This window comes from Talpa occidentalis, unplaced genomic scaffold (assembly GCF_014898055.3).
Source record: "Talpa occidentalis isolate TD23 unplaced genomic scaffold, MPIMG_talOcc4v2.1 talOcc4.10, whole genome shotgun sequence".
Classification (NCBI taxonomy): domain Eukaryota; kingdom Metazoa; phylum Chordata; class Mammalia; order Eulipotyphla; family Talpidae; genus Talpa; species Talpa occidentalis.
This window is the reverse complement of record NW_023600993.1, coordinates 101275834-101293646: the sequence shown is the minus strand read 5'-3', so window position 1 is coordinate 101293646 and position 17813 is coordinate 101275834. Positions and strand designations below refer to the sequence as shown.

Sequence of the window (17813 nt, the reverse complement as noted above, 5' to 3'; positions counted from 1 at the left end):
GAGGGTGTCGTGTTAAACAAGACACACGTTTACAACAAAAATCAGGGTTTTTTGCCATCGCGATTTCCTACATGGATATATTCCTATTCAAAGTGCAGCGCTGAGGTCTCCCAAAAAGAATTTTAGATGTGTAAAGACATCCTTCTGCTCGAAAGTAATTCATTACTATACAAAGTAACGCACTAATTAAAGTGTTTATTCATTCATTTATTTACAGCCTCATTTATTCATTCACCAGGAAATATTTATTTAGGGCTTAATAAGTATCAAGGACTCATTCAAGTGCCTAGATTTCTCCCGGAAATCCTCCAGGAAAAAAATAGCAGCAGGAAAGAGAAGGAAGCCTTTCCCGAGGAGATGCGAGTGCCATAGGGCCGGGCAGGGGTGCAGCCGCATGATGCACCTCACCGTCACCAAGGCAACGTGAGATGATCTTCATGAACCCCTTGACAGATGGGGAAACTGAGGCTGATCAGGGGAAGGAACTCCCCTCAAAGCACATGGCTGGGACTCCCAACACCCTCCCACAGTGTGGCTGAGGGTGTCCCAGCCCCGTGAGTCGCCCAATAAAGGCTGGGCATGTGTTTACATCTTTAGCCCTCACCTCTGTCACTCCGAGCACCCTCCTCACCCTCCCTGGGGTTGGTGGGTGAATGTGCCCAAGTCTGCCGCCACCTTGGAAATACAAGGAAGCATCTGTGCACCCCCAAGAGCCCTCCAAGTCATATCTGTATCTCTTCCCTCTGATGGCACCCTCTGTTCACACAGAGCAGCAAGCTGAGAGGCCACTCCTGGCCTGCCCCCCAATCCCTGCCTCAGCCCCCACCCCCGCCAGCCTACCTCACCCAGCTCTTTGCTGAGGTTGCCCCTCCAGCCATGGAGCCCCTTACACAGTCCTCAAGCATCCATCCAGGCCTTGGGGTCCTGGCCCTTATGCCTCATCTGCCTGGACCCCAAGTCTGGGCCTGGCTGGCTCCTCACCATGGCTCATGTCTGGACAACCCTCCTGATCAGCCCGCCGGAAACAATGCCCAGGCCCTGCCGCACAAAATGGCGGCCTTCCCATCCTTCCTTACCCCTCGGACCCTCACTGGGCAGGCTTGAGGTTCTATGCATTTCTTCATTAGCTTCTGGGCCCCCTCCGCAAGAATACGAGCTGTGTGAGGGCAGGGGCTCTCCCTACTAGGGTACCCAGGGACCCCCGCAGAGCTTGGCACACAGAGGATGGAGGGTCAGCCCTGGTGAGTGATCAGGAGCACACACACGTGTCAGAGAGACTGGGGCTCCGTGATCCTGTCCGCAGGTGCCAGCAGCTGCTGTCACAGTCCTCGGCATGCCCCCTCCAGCTCAGCCACACAGCGGACGCAGGGGAGCCAGAGGGGCTGGGGTCTTTCCTTGGCAATCAGTGTGGTTACTCTGGATAAACTACCACACGGGGCTATGCGTGTGGGTCGTGGGAACAGGGAGCGTAAGACCCACTGAACTGAGTGAGCTGCTCTACTCAGACCCCATCAGTGGGGCCGGGACAGCACTAGCCCCTAATGTGCAGGAACTTTCTAAGGTGAAGGCTCAGCTCAGGTGCCCCTTCTCTGACAGGGCCCCTGACCTTCACGCTTAAGTTGCCCAACTCCTGGCCTCATCCTCTGGCTTTTGAAATAGATTTTAATTTTCCTACATAAAAATTATTTTTTTTAAATTTACTTCTCTGTTCTCTAACTTCCTCCAAAATGGAGGCTGAGTTCCCCAGGGACCATAGCACCCTATTTGTCCTTTGGACCCAGGGGACAGAACAGTCCCTGCCATGTTGTAGGAACTCCAGAAAATAACAAACAAAACACCCCTGCATTTTAAATGAAGGGAAGTAACATACAGAGAGCACTCGGTATAGAAGAAGCACTCGCAGAGGAGCAGACACCACTAGGACGTCTGCAGGTATATCTGGGGTGTAAATTCCTATTGCAGGGGAAAGAGACAGTGCTTTTGGGGGGAGGTGAGCAGGGGCCCGGGTTCCCTCCAGCCCAGCCTGAACTGTTCTCAGAAGAAACACATACTCTCCTCAGCTACTGTATCTCAGTTTCAAAAATCAAAATGCACCCCATGTCTGATTTCTTCCAAGCGCTGGATGCTAGTCTTGTGACGAGGCTGAGCATTTCCCTGCCGGTTACATTTTTCATGGCCTGACCGTTCAGGGTAAAGACAGAAGCAGCACAGGCCCTGCCAGTTCCAGTGCACTTTCTCATCCCACAACACCCCTGTAATCCTTTGCTCAAACCTGGGGCATATGAAGCATGATCACCCCCATCTCTTAGGTTAGAAAGTGGGGGGCAGAAATTCGAGCAGCTTGCCTGAGTTTACTTGGCCAAAAACTAGACCCCGGGATTGAAAAGCCTGACTCTCAAACTCACATTCTTGTCCTCTGAGTAAGTTTTCTCTCTGGAGCGCACCCAGGGCCACATCACGGTGCGGGCACAGCTGTGACCGGGACCCGAGGCACTTCCTCTTGATGCACAGTCCCACCCACAGCCCAAGACCTGGTCTCCAGGGAGCAAACAAGACCAGGCACAAAGTCAGCGACCCAACTTTCTAATAAAGGAAAATAGCCAAAGGCAACTCTGATACAAGACACAGGAATAGCTTTTCATTTTGGCATTTCTTCTGGACCAAACAGTACTGAATGCACACAACAGATTTAACTCTTCTCCCAGGCATGCTCTGCGCCCAGAAGCCTGTCCTGTCTCCCTGGGGCAGAAGAGGGGTTTTTAAATACACAGAGAAAGGTAAGGATCTGATCCATCGAAGTGCTTTAAAGGAGCCCCTTGCAGTAGGGATGAAGATACTCCCACGCTGGTTTCTGCTGACACAAGCATTCTCCTTGCATGGGGAACCTTGACCCTGGTCCCCTTCTTGCACCCCAGGTCCAGGATTTTTCACAACGCAGTACAGCATCAGGGAAGTTTCACTATAAACAGAAAGGCACTGCCCACTCTGTTTTTATCTCATTCCACTCTTCGTAACTATTTTCATTAAAAACAATAACTGTGCTGGCCCGCCTCGATATCTAAACTGTATAATTTCCATGGAAATGGCTTAGGTGTAGCTTTAAGAAGAAAGCTCAAGGGTGATTTCAGAGTATTCATTCGGTTCTGAAAGCACTCAACTAATTAAGACCAGTGATCTTAATTTTTGCACAACGGAAACGGCTTTTTTTTTTTCTTTTCACCCACCTAAGTGTCTAAGCTCTACGAAAACACGAGGTCTTTCCTTCAGCATAAATGGACACTCCAGCTTTTCAATTAAATTAGTCTTTGGAGGGAGATGCAAAAGAGCTAAAACGCGCCTTAAAAAATCTTCCCTGCTTCACTGCTTCTCATCTGCCAAGCAGAGATGTGTAGCTCAAAGGCAATCCGGTTTTCTCCTCATCCCGCCCAAACAAAGTTTTCGATCTCGAACCTGGCTACAGCCACATCACAGAGTGTGTTGAGGTTTTCCTTGTAGGCTGCCTGCCCACGCTGGTTTTCTAGAACTATTTTTTCAAAAAGAGAGGTACATTTTAAGGGTCCTGCCACTCGGTACATCCCAGATCCCATTTCAGTGGCAGGTAAGCAGCGCTGAAATTGTTCTTTAAATAACACAGATGGAGAGAGAGCGCTCATTTAGATGAGCACAATTCAAGACAAATGTTTTCAAATATGATCCAGGTATTTTTGTTTCTCTGTCATTTCTCTAAGCTCATTATCTCTAAGACTTTCGCTTTGTACCTCTCCCTGTTGTTAAGCATAGCTAAATAATACTGATATGTTAGTAATGGGATTACCGAGCAGTGCCTCCTGAATTTTAATTTCTAAAATTTTATACAATTTTAGGCCTTGCTTTGGCATCCTCAAATATTTGAGGATGCCCAGAGGATATCCTTGGCCTTAGAGGGAAGGCAGAGGATGGAGCGAGGCAACAATTAGAAATTGCACATGGCTATTTGAATGACTTTCCGATCCCTTTGAATTGTGGAATGATTTCACCCCTGGAGTTGGCTTTGGAAATAAATACATCAACAACAATTCCCCCTTGTAGCTCAGATGTCTGAGCATCTGTGTGGGTAGAAGGGAAGGACCCCGGCCCCACGCCCTCATGGGGGGCTCCCGTCACAAGGAACCACACAGCAGGGCCACACTGCTGGAGGTGAAAGACCCCAAACCCAGAGGAAACACCGAGTCAGACATGAAACGGCGGATGGGCCTGGGCGGGCGCATCCCTGTGTGTTTGCAGACAGCCCGGAAGTGGATGTGTGAGCTTTAGTCCCTCATTTTTATGATCATTTCTTAAAAGACCCAGCGAGTGCATCTTTCAACTGAGAGGTCACTAGTAGGAAAAAAATAAAAGAAATTGTAAACGCAGTGAAAACCCATAGAGGTCTGTAAATCCAGCGTGTCTTTTCTTACTGCAATACCCAGGTAATCAAACCAAGCCCCGAGATGAGGTTATTTCTTCGGTGGCCAGAATGACTTAGCTCATTCATAATCGAAGAGCTGCCTGTCAAAGGTCACCTTAAGGAACTTGAAAATGTCTAACTTTAGCCGTAACTTACAAAATTTAAAATAATAAAAAAGCACACATTGTCACAGACGACTGAGGAATGGATATAAAATTCCCTTCCAGGGTGAGCAGGCTCTGTGAAGATGTAAGCATGAGATTTCCCTGATGCAGACTACAGGAAAAGACATTCTGTATTTATCACAACATTAGAAAATGAAAATAAATCTCTACCAACGAATAACCCTACCACGGCGTTCTCAACTTGCAAAGCAATAAAATTATTTGTGTGCCAAGCTTCTTTTAATACCACGGTGACTTTCTTTTTTTTATAAAAGTCGCTCAATTTGATTGTAATTAAATATGTAATGAAAAGCACTGCTTCAGGGAAGCCATGCAAGACATTCTCTAACTGTTAGTTTAATGTATTTCCAACTGACTTTGCATCAAACGAAAATGATACTCTGTGTCTGCCTGGTCTTAATATAGGATTTGTTAGGCAATTCTGCATTTGATGAAGGGGACTTGGGTGGAGGCAGGCATCGCCTTGGAAATAGTGGCTGAGTCCTCCCAGACCATGCCACACCTAAGTACAATTGATGGTGCAAATTCTCCAGAGATGGCAGGGAAGCTGGACCGTGGGCATGCACCTCGTGTCAGCTAATTACAGACCCGGCGCACACATGAACCGGGTCTAGGTTTTCTTCCTGGCTGATTTTCCTAAACTCAGCCGCAGTGGTAAGCAGAAACGCACCATTGCAATGGCCTTAAATAATGCCAGGCCCAGTGTCCCCTTTAAAGCCTGCTCCGTTGAGAGTCCAATTCCCAAGCCACTGGGAAGATAAATAGATCAACCCAGGTATTATCCAGTTGGAGAAATTCCGTCAAATGAAAGAGAAATCAGCTGGGATGAAATGAAAGCATAAGCCTCTCTTGCAGAAAGTGACAAAGGCCAAGATGCTGCCAGGGACAGATGCTAAAGATGCCTAGGAGGTATTTATTGGGGAGGGAGATTTCCCAAACAGTAGCAACAGAACTGAGGTGACTGCCGAGAAACACATAGCAGGAAAATAGAAGGCAGCAGAAAAATACACGCATAGTAATTTGGAAGGAGGCACCCCCCCACCCCCCCCCACCCCCGCCAAAAAAAGGCTTCCCCAAGTCTCCAGAAAATTTCCATTGTCCAGAAGTTTCTTGGAGCACCCTCTCCCCTACCGAGCTCTCACCACAGCTCCTTGTCACTTGCAATCTGCTGATTAGGGTTAATGTATTGTGTCCTGATATGGCAGATTAAAAATGAAATCAATAAATGCCTAAAACAAATGGGCTTTTGAGATGTCCCATTCAATCTGGATCTTTCAGGGTGAGGTGAGAGGTGGAAGAAGGGAATCTGGAAAGAAGGGCAGTGCAGGAGGACCACTTAAGCGATCAATTTCCCTCCAGAACGCTGTGCAGACGATGTATTTCAGGGTGTCTGTCCTTCCTTTTTCAGGAGTCCGCCTTAATTAACAAGAGCAGCCACAGCAGTGTATGTTGCTGAGTCCCTTTGGGTTACGTGTGTGTGTGTGTGTGTGTGTGTGTGTGTGTGTTTATTTTCTCTGTTCATCTGTTAAAATCACACGGTTTGGGTAAGTGAAGGGGTCCACAGCGTGTGGGATTCAAAGGTTCAAGACGTGAACTTCTCTTTCTGAAGTCTGTTTGAATAAAGTGAGAGTGCCAGGCTCCCCACTCTACCCAGTCCCTGTTCTACTGAATCCAGTCCCACTGGCCAGTAAATGAAAGGTAAACTTCCCCCTGAGCGGCCCACCCCCTCTCCACTGCTGACTGGGTGGAGATGACTGAGCTTCCCCTTCTCCTGTCTCTGCCACCTCCAGACTGAACAGCCCTCACAGGTCATCCCCACTCACTGCGCTATCAGAATTGTCCCTGCTGACTACGCTTCCATGTAAATAACCTGTGCTATTAAGGTGCAAATTGCAACTTTTAAGTAATGATTGCTAATAGTCTAATGTTTACTGCCACACAAGGACATTCATGAAAACAAAATCTGCATTATTCATCTCCATATTAAATAAACAAAATAAATTGAAGGAGCTGTTCTCCCTGCGAGACTTTCTCCGGATCTGGATATCAGACCTCTTCTAAGAGTCATCTCGTGGCGGGCAGGGGTAGAAGCCTGTCCCTTACACACGGAACAGACAGTCCCATGTATGTCATCCCAGCAGCTCTGCATTCTCTTACAATTGGCTGGCATTATATTAAAACAATAGTTCAGGATGCTGAAGGAAAATACGTATGACGTGTGCGTGAGCTCTGAGGTTGCCTGGGCTTACGGAAAGTAAGCCTACAATTTTACATTTTTAACCACTCTGCATCCTGCAAGACACAGACCAATCGCAACACTCTACTCCTTTATTTTACCTCTCTGCCATCTTTTCTTCCCTAAAGGGAGAGGGAGAAAATGCTGGTACAGAATCCTGCAAGATTCTCGGGGAAAAGTGCATGCGTTTTAGGGGGGAGTGAAATAGACAAGCAAGGAGGCAAGCTCACACTCACACACACACCACCCCTGAGGGAGGGGGCGGGAGGCTGCTTCCTCAACTTTTTTCTTGCCTGAAGTAATAGTATGGTAAAACAGCATAGCTTCAGAAGGCAGGAAGAATGACATTTGGGAGGGAAATGTTCTGACTTGGCTGTTTCCTTAAAGAGAACTGCTTACCTCACAGCCCTTCCTTTCAAGGGGGGAGGAATATGACAAATAAAGATTGCAACGCTCCCTCAGTGATGCTATCGTCTTGTTCCTTCTATCTGGATACCTGCTTTATTAGAAAGTTCTGTAATTGATTCCTTGAAACATGGAACTTAAAACTAATAATGCAAAGGAATCAAATTGCCTCAAACAGTTCTTGGGAAAGACTCTCAGCTCTGATTCACTCACGGGCCTTTTCTATCTTACATTATTCATTAATCAAGCTCGAAATCAAGCTTTCAACATCAATCCATGGGAGTAATTACTTACAGTTGTGCAATGCTTAATTTTAAGCAGTGATAAAAGTTAGGAGGCTATGGTCTCCCATCCCACCTTCTCCCTTGCCCTGGGTATTAACTGTGGAATCAGAGTGGCTAACTTTCCTTGTAAATAATCATCTCAGCAGACAGAGCCTGGCTCTGCGACCTCAGAGCAAAGAAGCTTGGCCTGCAAAGATATCTGTTGTATTAATATCTGAGCAAATACTGTGAGAGGGACCTCGTGTGCATGAGATGAATCATCCCCTTTCACTTTGAGAAGGATTTTTCACATCTTCCAGTGAAAATAAGAAGCCATGAAAACAAACATGTAAAAACACTAGGATTCTCACAGGCTAGAAAACTGAAAGTACAGCCCAACTTTCACACACACACACACACACACACACACACACACACACACACACTACAGTAAATAATGGAGCCAGCACCCATAGAGCCCAGCGAAAGGCAAAGGATCTAATTTAAATAATGTGATACAGCACGATAGTATGTACACCTGGCTCCTCATCGACCGGAGGATAATTATAATCAAAGTAGAGCGATTCTGAGCAATGCACTTTTTGTAATGAGCTTACTCCAGGAGACATGTCCAGTCATCCTGGTAATTTAAATAACTGCTAGTTGTTGATGGCCTTTACCGGAACAACAAGGGGGGAAAAAAAAAAAGAATAATTTTCAGGGTAGTACCACTTCTCGCTGGACTCTTGCCCAGGGTGCTCTTTCGGGACAACGATAAGAACGTTATCTGTAATAATCTAGCTACACTAAAACTTCTGCTGCCAGAACCAGTGGGAGCAGGGCTTACTTTTCCTGAGCCTGGAAGGCCAGGGCTCACCCCCAACACTGTCAGATTGCAAGGCAAGCTAAGTTTCAAAAAAAAAAAAATGAGTTAAATGTAGAAAGGGACAGGGTAGGCGGGAGGAATTGTTTTCCAGAGGTACCTCGAGATGAAAAAGAACACCTCCCAGCCGAGGCAAGTTCTAAATATACATGGGCCTAAATAGATTTTAATTATTTTCCTCTTAGGGAAACAATTGGAAAATGCACACATCAAAGCTTTTAAGTGATATTTCCGCGTGCAGTGTGAACCGAACCGGTCTACACTCGGTGACCGAGGCGATTCTGCATTCTGGGGGAAGAAAACTGTGGATATTTCAAAGCCCATGTACTGCGTTCCGGCTGGAACGAGGCCACAATGAAGGATGAGCCTGGTGATCCAGCGTGTTCAGACACAAATACCCATGTTGCCAGATTGGGAACTAACTTCGGATTTGTTCTAAGGGTGGCTCTGCAAAGTTGAGGAAAGTGTTCCCCCGAACTTCTCCCTCATGTTTCGCTCCCGTTGGAACAGAAGGGAGCAGAGTGGTAAGTCTGCAAAAGACCAGCCTTAACTGGTGCAGATCGTGAAAGCCACAGGGTGAAGACAGAGAGGGAAAAGGAAAACACACACACACACACACACACACACACACACACACATACACACACACACCCCAAACTTCAGCTTTTCGATAAAGCCCTGATTCAACCAAAGGACACAAAGAAATAAAAACGCCCACATTAAAAGGCAAACAAGATAATAATTGTGCATGTCTGGCTCTGAATCTAGAGGGCAAGGCTTGCGTCACCGGCACTCTGAGTTACCATGGTGAGTGATTTATTGATATATATCAAGAATGAATAGATCAAATGCAGTGAGATGACAGGTGATCAATCAAATGTCAAATCAAAACTAGCAATCAAGTGGAAAGCTGATTTTTCAGTGGGTGGGTCTGGCAGGAGAAAAATGAACTTTCATATTACACTTCCGAGAAACAAAACCCCAGCATACTATTAAAAAAGCAATTAAGCAACCCAAAAGAAAAAAAAAATCCTCTAGAAGGTCTATTGTACTGATCCATTAACCTGTTCCTCTCTTTTTTTTTGGGGGGGGGGTTGGGGAGTTGGGGGGTAAGTATTCAGGTGGGCTAGTTCCTATCATACAAATCAATTTACAAAGTTTGCAACTTGCTCTGGGCAAAGGAAATGCAGAGCTGTTTCCATGTTCTGGGGGCATTTTTTTTTCCCCCAGCCTTTATTTATTTTATTTATTTTTTAAAAAAGAGAGTTGATCTGATTTCCCAAAGTGGATCCTTTCAGAAAACATATTCAAAGCTCTATGGGTTTCCTAGGGTGGCTTCTCCCACCGTGGCGATCCACTCCTAATTCTTGCCCCCCAGCCGGTCCCCCGCCTGGGCTGGGGCGAGCCTCCCACCCCGCGCCCCCAAAGCCGGCGAGGGGAGCCGCTGTCCCCGGAGCCGGCAGCCACCGGCCCTCGCCACGCGCAGGGATGCGGGGGTGGCTGGGCTGTCTTCCCCGGCGAGCACCCCAAATCCTCAACCAACTTTGGCCTGAGAGGCGAGAAATCGTCTGGGAGAAAGTTAGGGGTGGGGTAGAGGGTGGAGGAAAAAAGTTTAAGGAGGGAAGGCTCGGTGGGATAACTTCCCCCACCCCCCCAACCTGAGCCTGGAAAGGGATGGATCTGGGAGGTGGCGGCCGCGGGCGGGGATGGGGTTACTCCCGGGGCAGAGCGGGGCACCCGAGCCAACTTCCCCGGAGCTCGGGGGGTGGCGTCCTGGGGGCCCGGGCGCCGGGAGGGCGCGCGCGCGGGGCTCGGCGCCCCCGGCCCCCGGGCCGGGCGGCCGCGGGGCGCGCGTGTCTCTTACCTGCCGCCCGCCGGGGTGCCTGCTGTTTCCTCCTTGGCATCCTCTACTCCGCTCCAGTCCCACTTCGGGCGCCCCAGCCCCGAGCCGCGCGCGCGGCCCGCGGTCTCTCTCGCCTGCGCGGGTGTCGTCCGCCTCCTGCCCGGCGGCTCCGGGGGCGTCTCTCGGCCTCGGTGCCCCCGGCGATCCCCCCGCAACTCCTGCACCGCGGGCCGGAGCCCCCCGGCGGGGCGGCGGGCGCGGGCGGGCGGGCGGCGCGGGCGCGCGGGCCGCGGAGCTCGGTCCTGCCTCGCCTGTTTGTTTGTTTGTTTTGGATGTTTTTTCCTCGCTCTCTCCCTTTTTGTTTTTGCTTTTTGGAATTTTTTTTGGTTTTTTTTTTTTTTTTTTGGTGACTGTGGAGACACTTGATTTCTTTATTAAACATCCAAGCCCGGGCGCGCGGCGGGCGAGGGGCGCACACGCTCCGCGCGCGCTCGCGGGGCCCGGGCAGGTGGCGGCCGGCGCGGCGGGTCCCTCCTCCTGCTCCCGGCGGGGCTCGATGGCGGCTCCGAGCAGGGGGCGCGGGATCACTCACGGCAGGTTTGTGGCTGCTGTCAGATCCCCGTCTGTGAGTGATATGGAGAGGACAGGCGCGCGTCGGGGCAAGACAGAAAACCTGGCATCCGCGCGCTCACACACACACACACACGCACTCACTCACACCCAGACACACACTCACACGCGCACACACGCACCCCGCTGCCTCTCACGCGCACTCACACCCCCACAGATGCACACACTCGCACACACACACTCACACGCGCACACACACACACAAGGCAGGGCGAGGCGATGCCAGCAAACATCGATCCCGCTGAGCAAACTGAACATTAACAAACTCCTCCTCCTCCTCTCTCCCCGCGACCTGATGACAGGGAGAAATTTACTCCCCGCCGCAGAGCGCCCGGCAGCGCGAGTCTATTAAAGGGACAGCGTCCCGCGGCCTGGCGGGGGGCGGGGGCGCCCCGAGAGTGGGGGCCGGCGCGGGGCGCAGGGCCGGGGAGCGATGGGCCAACTCTGCGGCGGGGCCCGGAGAGGCAGGCCCGGCTGCTGACCCCGCTTCGGTGATATGGGGTGCGGGTGTCTTGGGGGTGGGGTGAGAACTTAGGTTTGATTTGGGGCAGGAAGGGGAGAGGCCTGAGCCAGGCCCACCCCTCTAATGGGGCCACCGAGGTGCCCTCCCGGCTCCCACCCTAAGTTTAATCGCCTCCAGCCACCACCCCTTGGCTGATGGTGGTTGGGCATGGAGAGGAGCTGCTGCAGCCTGATTCTGGAGAGTTTGAGCACAGAGTCTCCCTTTTGTCTTGTTGGGGTGATGCTTAGGAAGCACCTAGTATGTGCCTGGGCTGCTGCCACCCTGCAGCTGGAGCGCCAAGGAAGATGCAGGCCCGCTTGGTGTTTTTATTCTCATGGGGGAGCAGGCAAGTTGCCCCCACGCCCCCAGACGTCTAATATCCAATGTTTGCCTACATGTCACCTTTTCCCGAAGGTTTGCCTTGTTTAAGATTTCACATATGCACATGCACGCACACACACACGCATGCACACGCATGCACTCCCGTCTCCACTGAGCTTATCAGTGTCACACCTATGATAAGCAGGTTTCTGTTTATCATCCAAGTTCCCCGTCCAGAATATGATGGGAGGAGGGGTTTTGCCTCTTGTTCTCCGTGGCATCGCCAGGGACGGCAGAGGACGAGCCATGTAGTAGGTGCCCAATAAAATATCGGTGCAGTGAATGAAAAGTAGGCGACAAACAAACGAGATCATTTCCGAGGGAAAAACTCCACGAAAATGTTCAAGCGAGGTTCTGTGAAGGTGGCGGAAAGGGGTCGCTCCAGGTTCACTGTGGGAGCCCCTCAAGCCCAGAGTCCCTCAAGCCAATGAGGGATGGCTGAGCCCCGCTCAGGACAGGCCCTTTGGAGGTCCTGAGGACTGGTGGGGGGCCTGGGCCCTGCCCTCAAGGAAGGCTTGTTTCCATGCAGGGAGACCACAGCCCACCAGGGAGGCCAACGGCGCTGCTGGGCCAGGAGAGCACGTAGGAGGGGCAGAGTCTGGAGAGCAGGAAGGGAGGACGGTGACAGGCAGGGCTTCCTGGGCAGTGTCAGGTCAAAGCTGGCCCTAAGTGTGGACCAGGAGTTGCGCAAAAAGGGAGCCGGGGCCGGGGGCCCTGAGACACACCAGGCCCAGGTCAGCGCTTCCGCTTCTCGCATCAAGTCCCGCCAGGCCCCGTGACCTTGTACGTCCTGGGCCTTCCCCTGGAGGACGCCCAAGCCCAGCACGATGGACATTTGGGACCATAATCCGTTGCTGTTCTGTGCAGTGTAGGATGTGGACTCGCCTCTCTGACCTCTACCCACGTAAAACCCTCCACCCCATTCCTGTCCACCAAATGGCCTCCATTGTTCTGTGTCCCCTGGGGGTGGGGGCGAAATCACCCCTGGTTGAGGACCACTGCCGAGACCTCCCAGCTCAGAAACTTCGAGATGAGTACGTGGGAAACTGCATGTTGAGCAAGCCATCCCGGCCCCACAATGCAGCCCCTGCCTACTGCAGTTTGAGAACTTCTCCTAAAGAGGCTTTTCTTCTTCTTCGGTGTAGGTTGGAATCAGACGCGCCTAAGATTGCTAACTATTAAGCCACTCAGGTTTAGATATTAATGTCACTGAGGAGCCCGAGGGGTCACTGGGGGCCCCCTCCTCACTGTCCCTCAGGTACCCACCCAGTGCAGTTGAGGCTTCATCCCAGGGCTCTCCCAGGCCTCCCACCTGCAGGCCCCACCTGCCTCCGCTGCCCTCACACCTGGGGAATTCCCCAGGGTGACTCTTTTCACAAATATTTTTCTTAGCCATTCACTTGGACTTGACTTTCCCCACTCTCCTTGTCAGTCACAACATGTTATTGTCAGGGTTGCAAAGTGCTGTTTAATCATTTCCAACCGCCCCGCATGGGAGGCAAACGCTCTATTGTCCTTCTCACGAATGTGGAGCAGAGCAAGTTGCTAACTAACCTTCCCCAAATCACCCAAGCAGCCTCACCCAGGCCCAGCCTAGTCCTTAGGCAACTGAGGCAGAGAAAACCCTACCTATTGCTGGCAAACTCAGCAAGACAGTATCCATTCTGGTGAATTCTAACTGCCCAGTTCACCTCTAGGGCGCATCGTGGTAGGGACCATAGCTTATGAGTAAAAGCCCACAGCCCCATAGATAAGAAAGCATAGCAGTTATAGGACCAGGAGGGACAGACCGAAGACTTGGACAGAAAGAAGAGGACCCCAGTAAGTCCTCCATGGAGCCTCCTCGTTCTGTAGAAGCTGATCTGGGGTTAGCATGAATCACCCATTGAACACGCATCCCCCGGGTCAGTTAGCATCACCCCAACACAGGAGATGCTGGGACATATAGGAGATACCCACCTTCAGGAAGCTTCTGCTAAAGGGACATCGAAGGTCCTGGTGACTTAGTAAGCAGGGAACTCAGAGCTGGAGCCACGTTGGAGAGAGAACCAGGGTCGTCAGCAGGAGCTGCTAGGTCTGGGCTACAAAATTCCTCCCAGAATCTTTCCAGGATTTTTCAAATTTTCTTCCCTTGCTCTACTCCCTTCTCTTGCTGAAGAGCTGGTTCTATATTGGAGGAGGGCGACTTATCACTGAAAGGGGGGGGTTCTGCCTGTACTTTTACCAACGTGTTCTTGGCCACACTTCCAGAGCATTTTGTCATTCATTTGTATTGTTCTGCTGCTATCATTGTAGGTGCTTGGCTTGGTTACCAGCAAGGGCCGTTTTGGTGACCCCAGAGGGAGACACCACATGATGGTCCCCAGATGTGCTCAGTGGTGTAGACATGACACTGAAAAACTGAATTGAAGGGTGGAAAGGTCAGGTTGCTTTCAATCTGCCCAAGTCTCAGTTTGAGGCTCCCTTGTCTTGCACGCCAAGCGCTAGCAAACTTCCGGTTTCTTCTAAGGGACCACAGATCTGAGGCACAGAGTTTGAGGGAGGCCGGGGTACCTAGCTAGACTTTTAGAAAGCAGTTTATTTTCATCAGATGCACAGTGAGGTGACCGACTGTTTCCGTGATAAAAGGCGATGCTCCCCACTTAGGGTAGCCATCTAAAGCTTGGATACCTCTCCTTGTGTTTTTAAAATAAATATTCGAGGAACAATGAGAGTAAACAACTGTTCAGGTGGGATGTGGAGATGGTCACAGGTGAGGAACGGGGTGGAGGCGTACTAGAATTTGCAAATACTTTGCTAAGCCACAGGCTGAAATTTTGGGAGACTCCATCCAAGTGCTCTTGCCTTAGAATAACACTATGGGAGGACCCCAGGAAATCTGGACCCCTTGGATGCCATATTCAGATTCTGGGATGCCTAAAGCCATGAGAAGTTCGCAATGACTCAGCCTTTTCTTCCTGAGCCCTTACGTACTGATTTCCGCCGGGCTCAGTGGCACAATCATTGGAGGGTTTCCTCCCTCTCTCCCTTTCTCTCTTTTTTTTTATCCTACAGATAAACAAGCACAGGCCGTACTGGTGTTAGATCCCAGGGCAGGTCAGAATATCTGAGATTTAAAAAGCTCCCAGGAGATTCTGATAAGGTGCCAGGCATGGCAGCCCTCCTGGGGCGAAAGTTGATGTACAAGTGAATCAAGTTCGTAGAGTTCATCACTTGCCAGGAGTAGCTCCGGAGTCTATTCTTGGGTTCAGTGCTTGGGGAGCCTCCTAGCGCACCATGTAAATATCTTCTTCATGTATTTGCCTGTTGACTGTCTCCCCTATTAACATGTAAGTTCTATCAACTCTGTGACAGCGCTATGTCAGCACGCAAAAAGAACCTGTGGAATGACTGAACACCAAGCTGAGCATGCTTGTAAGGAAGGATGGTTTCCAACATCTCTTAGACCCACCAAAAGACTTCCAGGAACTATGGGGACACAGCTATTCAGCCCACGTGCCTCTTTCCGTGGAGCTGGGCTCCCTGCCCCAGCAGCCGACCATTCCTCTCTCTGGTCTATTGCCTCCTCAGACCCTCTTCTTAAATACTGCCTCTTTCAGGAAGTCTTCCTGGAGGGATCCCACATGATTCAAATGTCTCCTCAAAACAAAAGACTGAATGTAGAGTGTGATCCCAAATACAGGCATTTAGGGCAGGCGGAACTAATCTATGCTCGACTAGGAGGACACCGGTTACCTTGAAAGTGGGAGACTTCTGGGGTTTGTGGTTCCTAACTGGGTGCTGGTAACTCCGGTGTATTCAGTTTGTGAAAATTAATTCGGCTGCATGCTTATTGTTTGTGCAATTCTGTGCATATACATAATGCTTCCATTTAAAAGAGCAGTTTTCTCAAATTTTGCTGCATTTCATAATCAACTGGGGTGATTTAAAAACTCCCAATGCCCGGGTCTTACCCAGACTCATTACCTCGGTCTGCGGGGGTGGGATCCAGCCAGCAATACTTTTTAAAGCCCCCAGATGATTCCAATATGCAGCCAAGTTTGAGAGCCAGTGTACCATACGATTTTGCCCTTGAGGATATAATTCATTGCCTTCCTCTTATGGCATTTAACTCATTCGTGATATCTCCCGTCCCAGTAACTATATTTTTTATAAACTTTCAGAAAGCAATCTCTGATTATTTTCTCTTCTCCAGGGATACCTGGTGCAGCTTCATGTTGGTGGGGGAATCAAACAAGAGGAAATCACAGATAGATTGTGGAGCATGGTAGGAAGAAAATGGGGAGGGGTGTTGGGAAGGGAATGAGGGGGTTGGGGGCAGGGCTGACTTTAGGATGAGGGTCAAGGAAAGCCTCTCTGAGGAGGTGACATCTTAACTGAGATCTGGGAGACACCCAGCAGTCAACCAAGGGCCAAGCCCTGACCTCAGGGCTTGGAAGAAACTTCTGTGGCTCCAGGACACAAAGGCTGCAGCTGTCGGAACCCAGGTTTAAAGAGCCAGCCAAAGAGAGGGGGTCTGGACCGTGGGTCTGCCGTGGGTTCCAACACTGAGTTTGAATTTTATTCTTTTAGCTCTTGATAAATGCAAACACATTGATTTATATCCTGAAAACACCAAGTCCATCGAATGGGTTTGCTCAACCAATACAGAAGACTCTATGTCTTGTTCTACTTGGTTGAAATTTGCTCTCTGAAAGCAGTTAAGGTGGGTAACAATAAAGTTTAGGGGATGCTCGGCCCCTGGCAAGCTTGTTGCTAAGAATAAATCCTCCACCAGTTGTAGAGTTCTCCATTTTCAATCTATTTGATTTGGCTAGGTGTCGAATTTTGCAACAGCAATTAAGCATTATGTATATTTTAAAGGGGATGATTGCTGGCGGGCAGGTTGGGGCTACCAGAGCTGTTCTGTTTAACATGTTATCACATTTCTCCCATGGAGTTGGCTACTTGCAGTTGGTGATAGTGTTTTGCTGCTGAAGAAGAATCCAGACCAATTCGCCAGCCTAGTAATCCATTGCTCAGCTTCATTAACCGCAGAAAGACATTAAGTGACTGTAAGGACCCTGGAACAGCCTCGAAACCAGGTGATGAGCAGCCTTTAAGTTCTGGGCTCAGGTATATTTTATGCCACCTCAACTGTGCATCAAACTCTCCTCCCTGGACTCATTAAAACTGTGTGCCCACAGGAGCCCCTCGACTTTCAGAAGCAAATAAAGAATGATATCATTTGCTCTGAGAATACCTTTCTGTCTTATCTGGAACATGTCTTACCTATTATGATTAAGCATTAACATCCTATTGTCCTTAAAATTTCATGAGATTCCACCATTGCTTGCTAGGATTATGTCAACGTGACATGTCCTGGATGATGTTTTTGCTTATCAATGCAGCTTGTCTTTCCTCCTTAACCAAAGCTGGGAAGGCCAATCAGACCAAGACACCCATAGGCTTAAAATAGTCCAATAGTCCAGAATTGTTGTGAACTCTTTCTAGAAAGAAAGCTATGTGTGTCTTGCTTTTGATTTCTCAAGAAGCAGAATCCAAGATAAAGATTTGAGAGTCTGTGGTTTATTTGGGGTGTGATCCTAGAAAATTCTGGTAGGGAAGTGGAAAAGTTAATAAAGTTAATAATGTGTATTATTAACTAGGTCTTTATTATTAACTAGGCCTTTACTATGGGCAAACGGAGCTTAACTCTGTTGGCAACACTGGAGGTCGATGTAAATCATGTGCTTCCAAGATCTCCCTCCTTCTGGAAAAGAGCTGTGGTATGTACCCACTGACTCCTGCCAGTCACGGCCCCAGGCCACTCCTGTCCTTTCCTCCAGGCAAAGAGCCATAGCGTGGGCCCTTAAATTGGGGTGTGAAGAAATGGGCAGGGCACCAGGCAAGGTCTGCTAGATTGGAATTGCCCCCAAATGTGAGTTTCATGAGGCCCAAAACCAAAACTGTCTTGTCATTGCAAAGTATCCACTTCTCATAGTGCCAGGCGCCCAGCAGAACTTCAGTGACTATCCAGGCAATGCAGCCAACAGAGGCAAATTCTTAGCACCATCCTC

At 49.7% G+C, this 17813-nt stretch overlaps 1 protein-coding gene and 1 long non-coding RNA gene across 5 annotated transcripts in view; one reads left to right on the top strand and one right to left on the bottom strand.

Annotated features, from left to right (window-relative positions):
- The window catches only part of TSHZ2 (teashirt zinc finger homeobox 2), a 393186-nt gene extending 382795 nt beyond the window's left edge, over positions 1–10391 (bottom strand). For all 3 annotated transcript variants that reach the window (XM_054698322.1, XM_054698320.1, XM_054698316.1), the window contains exon 1: positions 10263–10391. In XM_054698322.1, coding sequence (XP_054554297.1) covers positions 10263–10302 — 40 coding nt within the window. In that variant the 5' untranslated portion in view covers positions 10303–10391. The remainder of the gene's footprint in view (positions 1–10262) is intronic.
- On the top strand, positions 9125–16955 carry LOC119236657 (uncharacterized). 2 transcript variants are annotated; one of them, XR_005123130.2, is made up of 3 exons: positions 9125–9205; positions 15950–16021; positions 16694–16955. It is a non-coding gene; the product is annotated as an uncharacterized LOC119236657 (long non-coding RNA). The 2 variants fall into 2 exon arrangements; XR_005123131.1 differs by lacking the exon at positions 16694–16955 and adding an exon at positions 16327–16453.
- Positions 16956–17813: the final 858 nt, after the last annotated feature.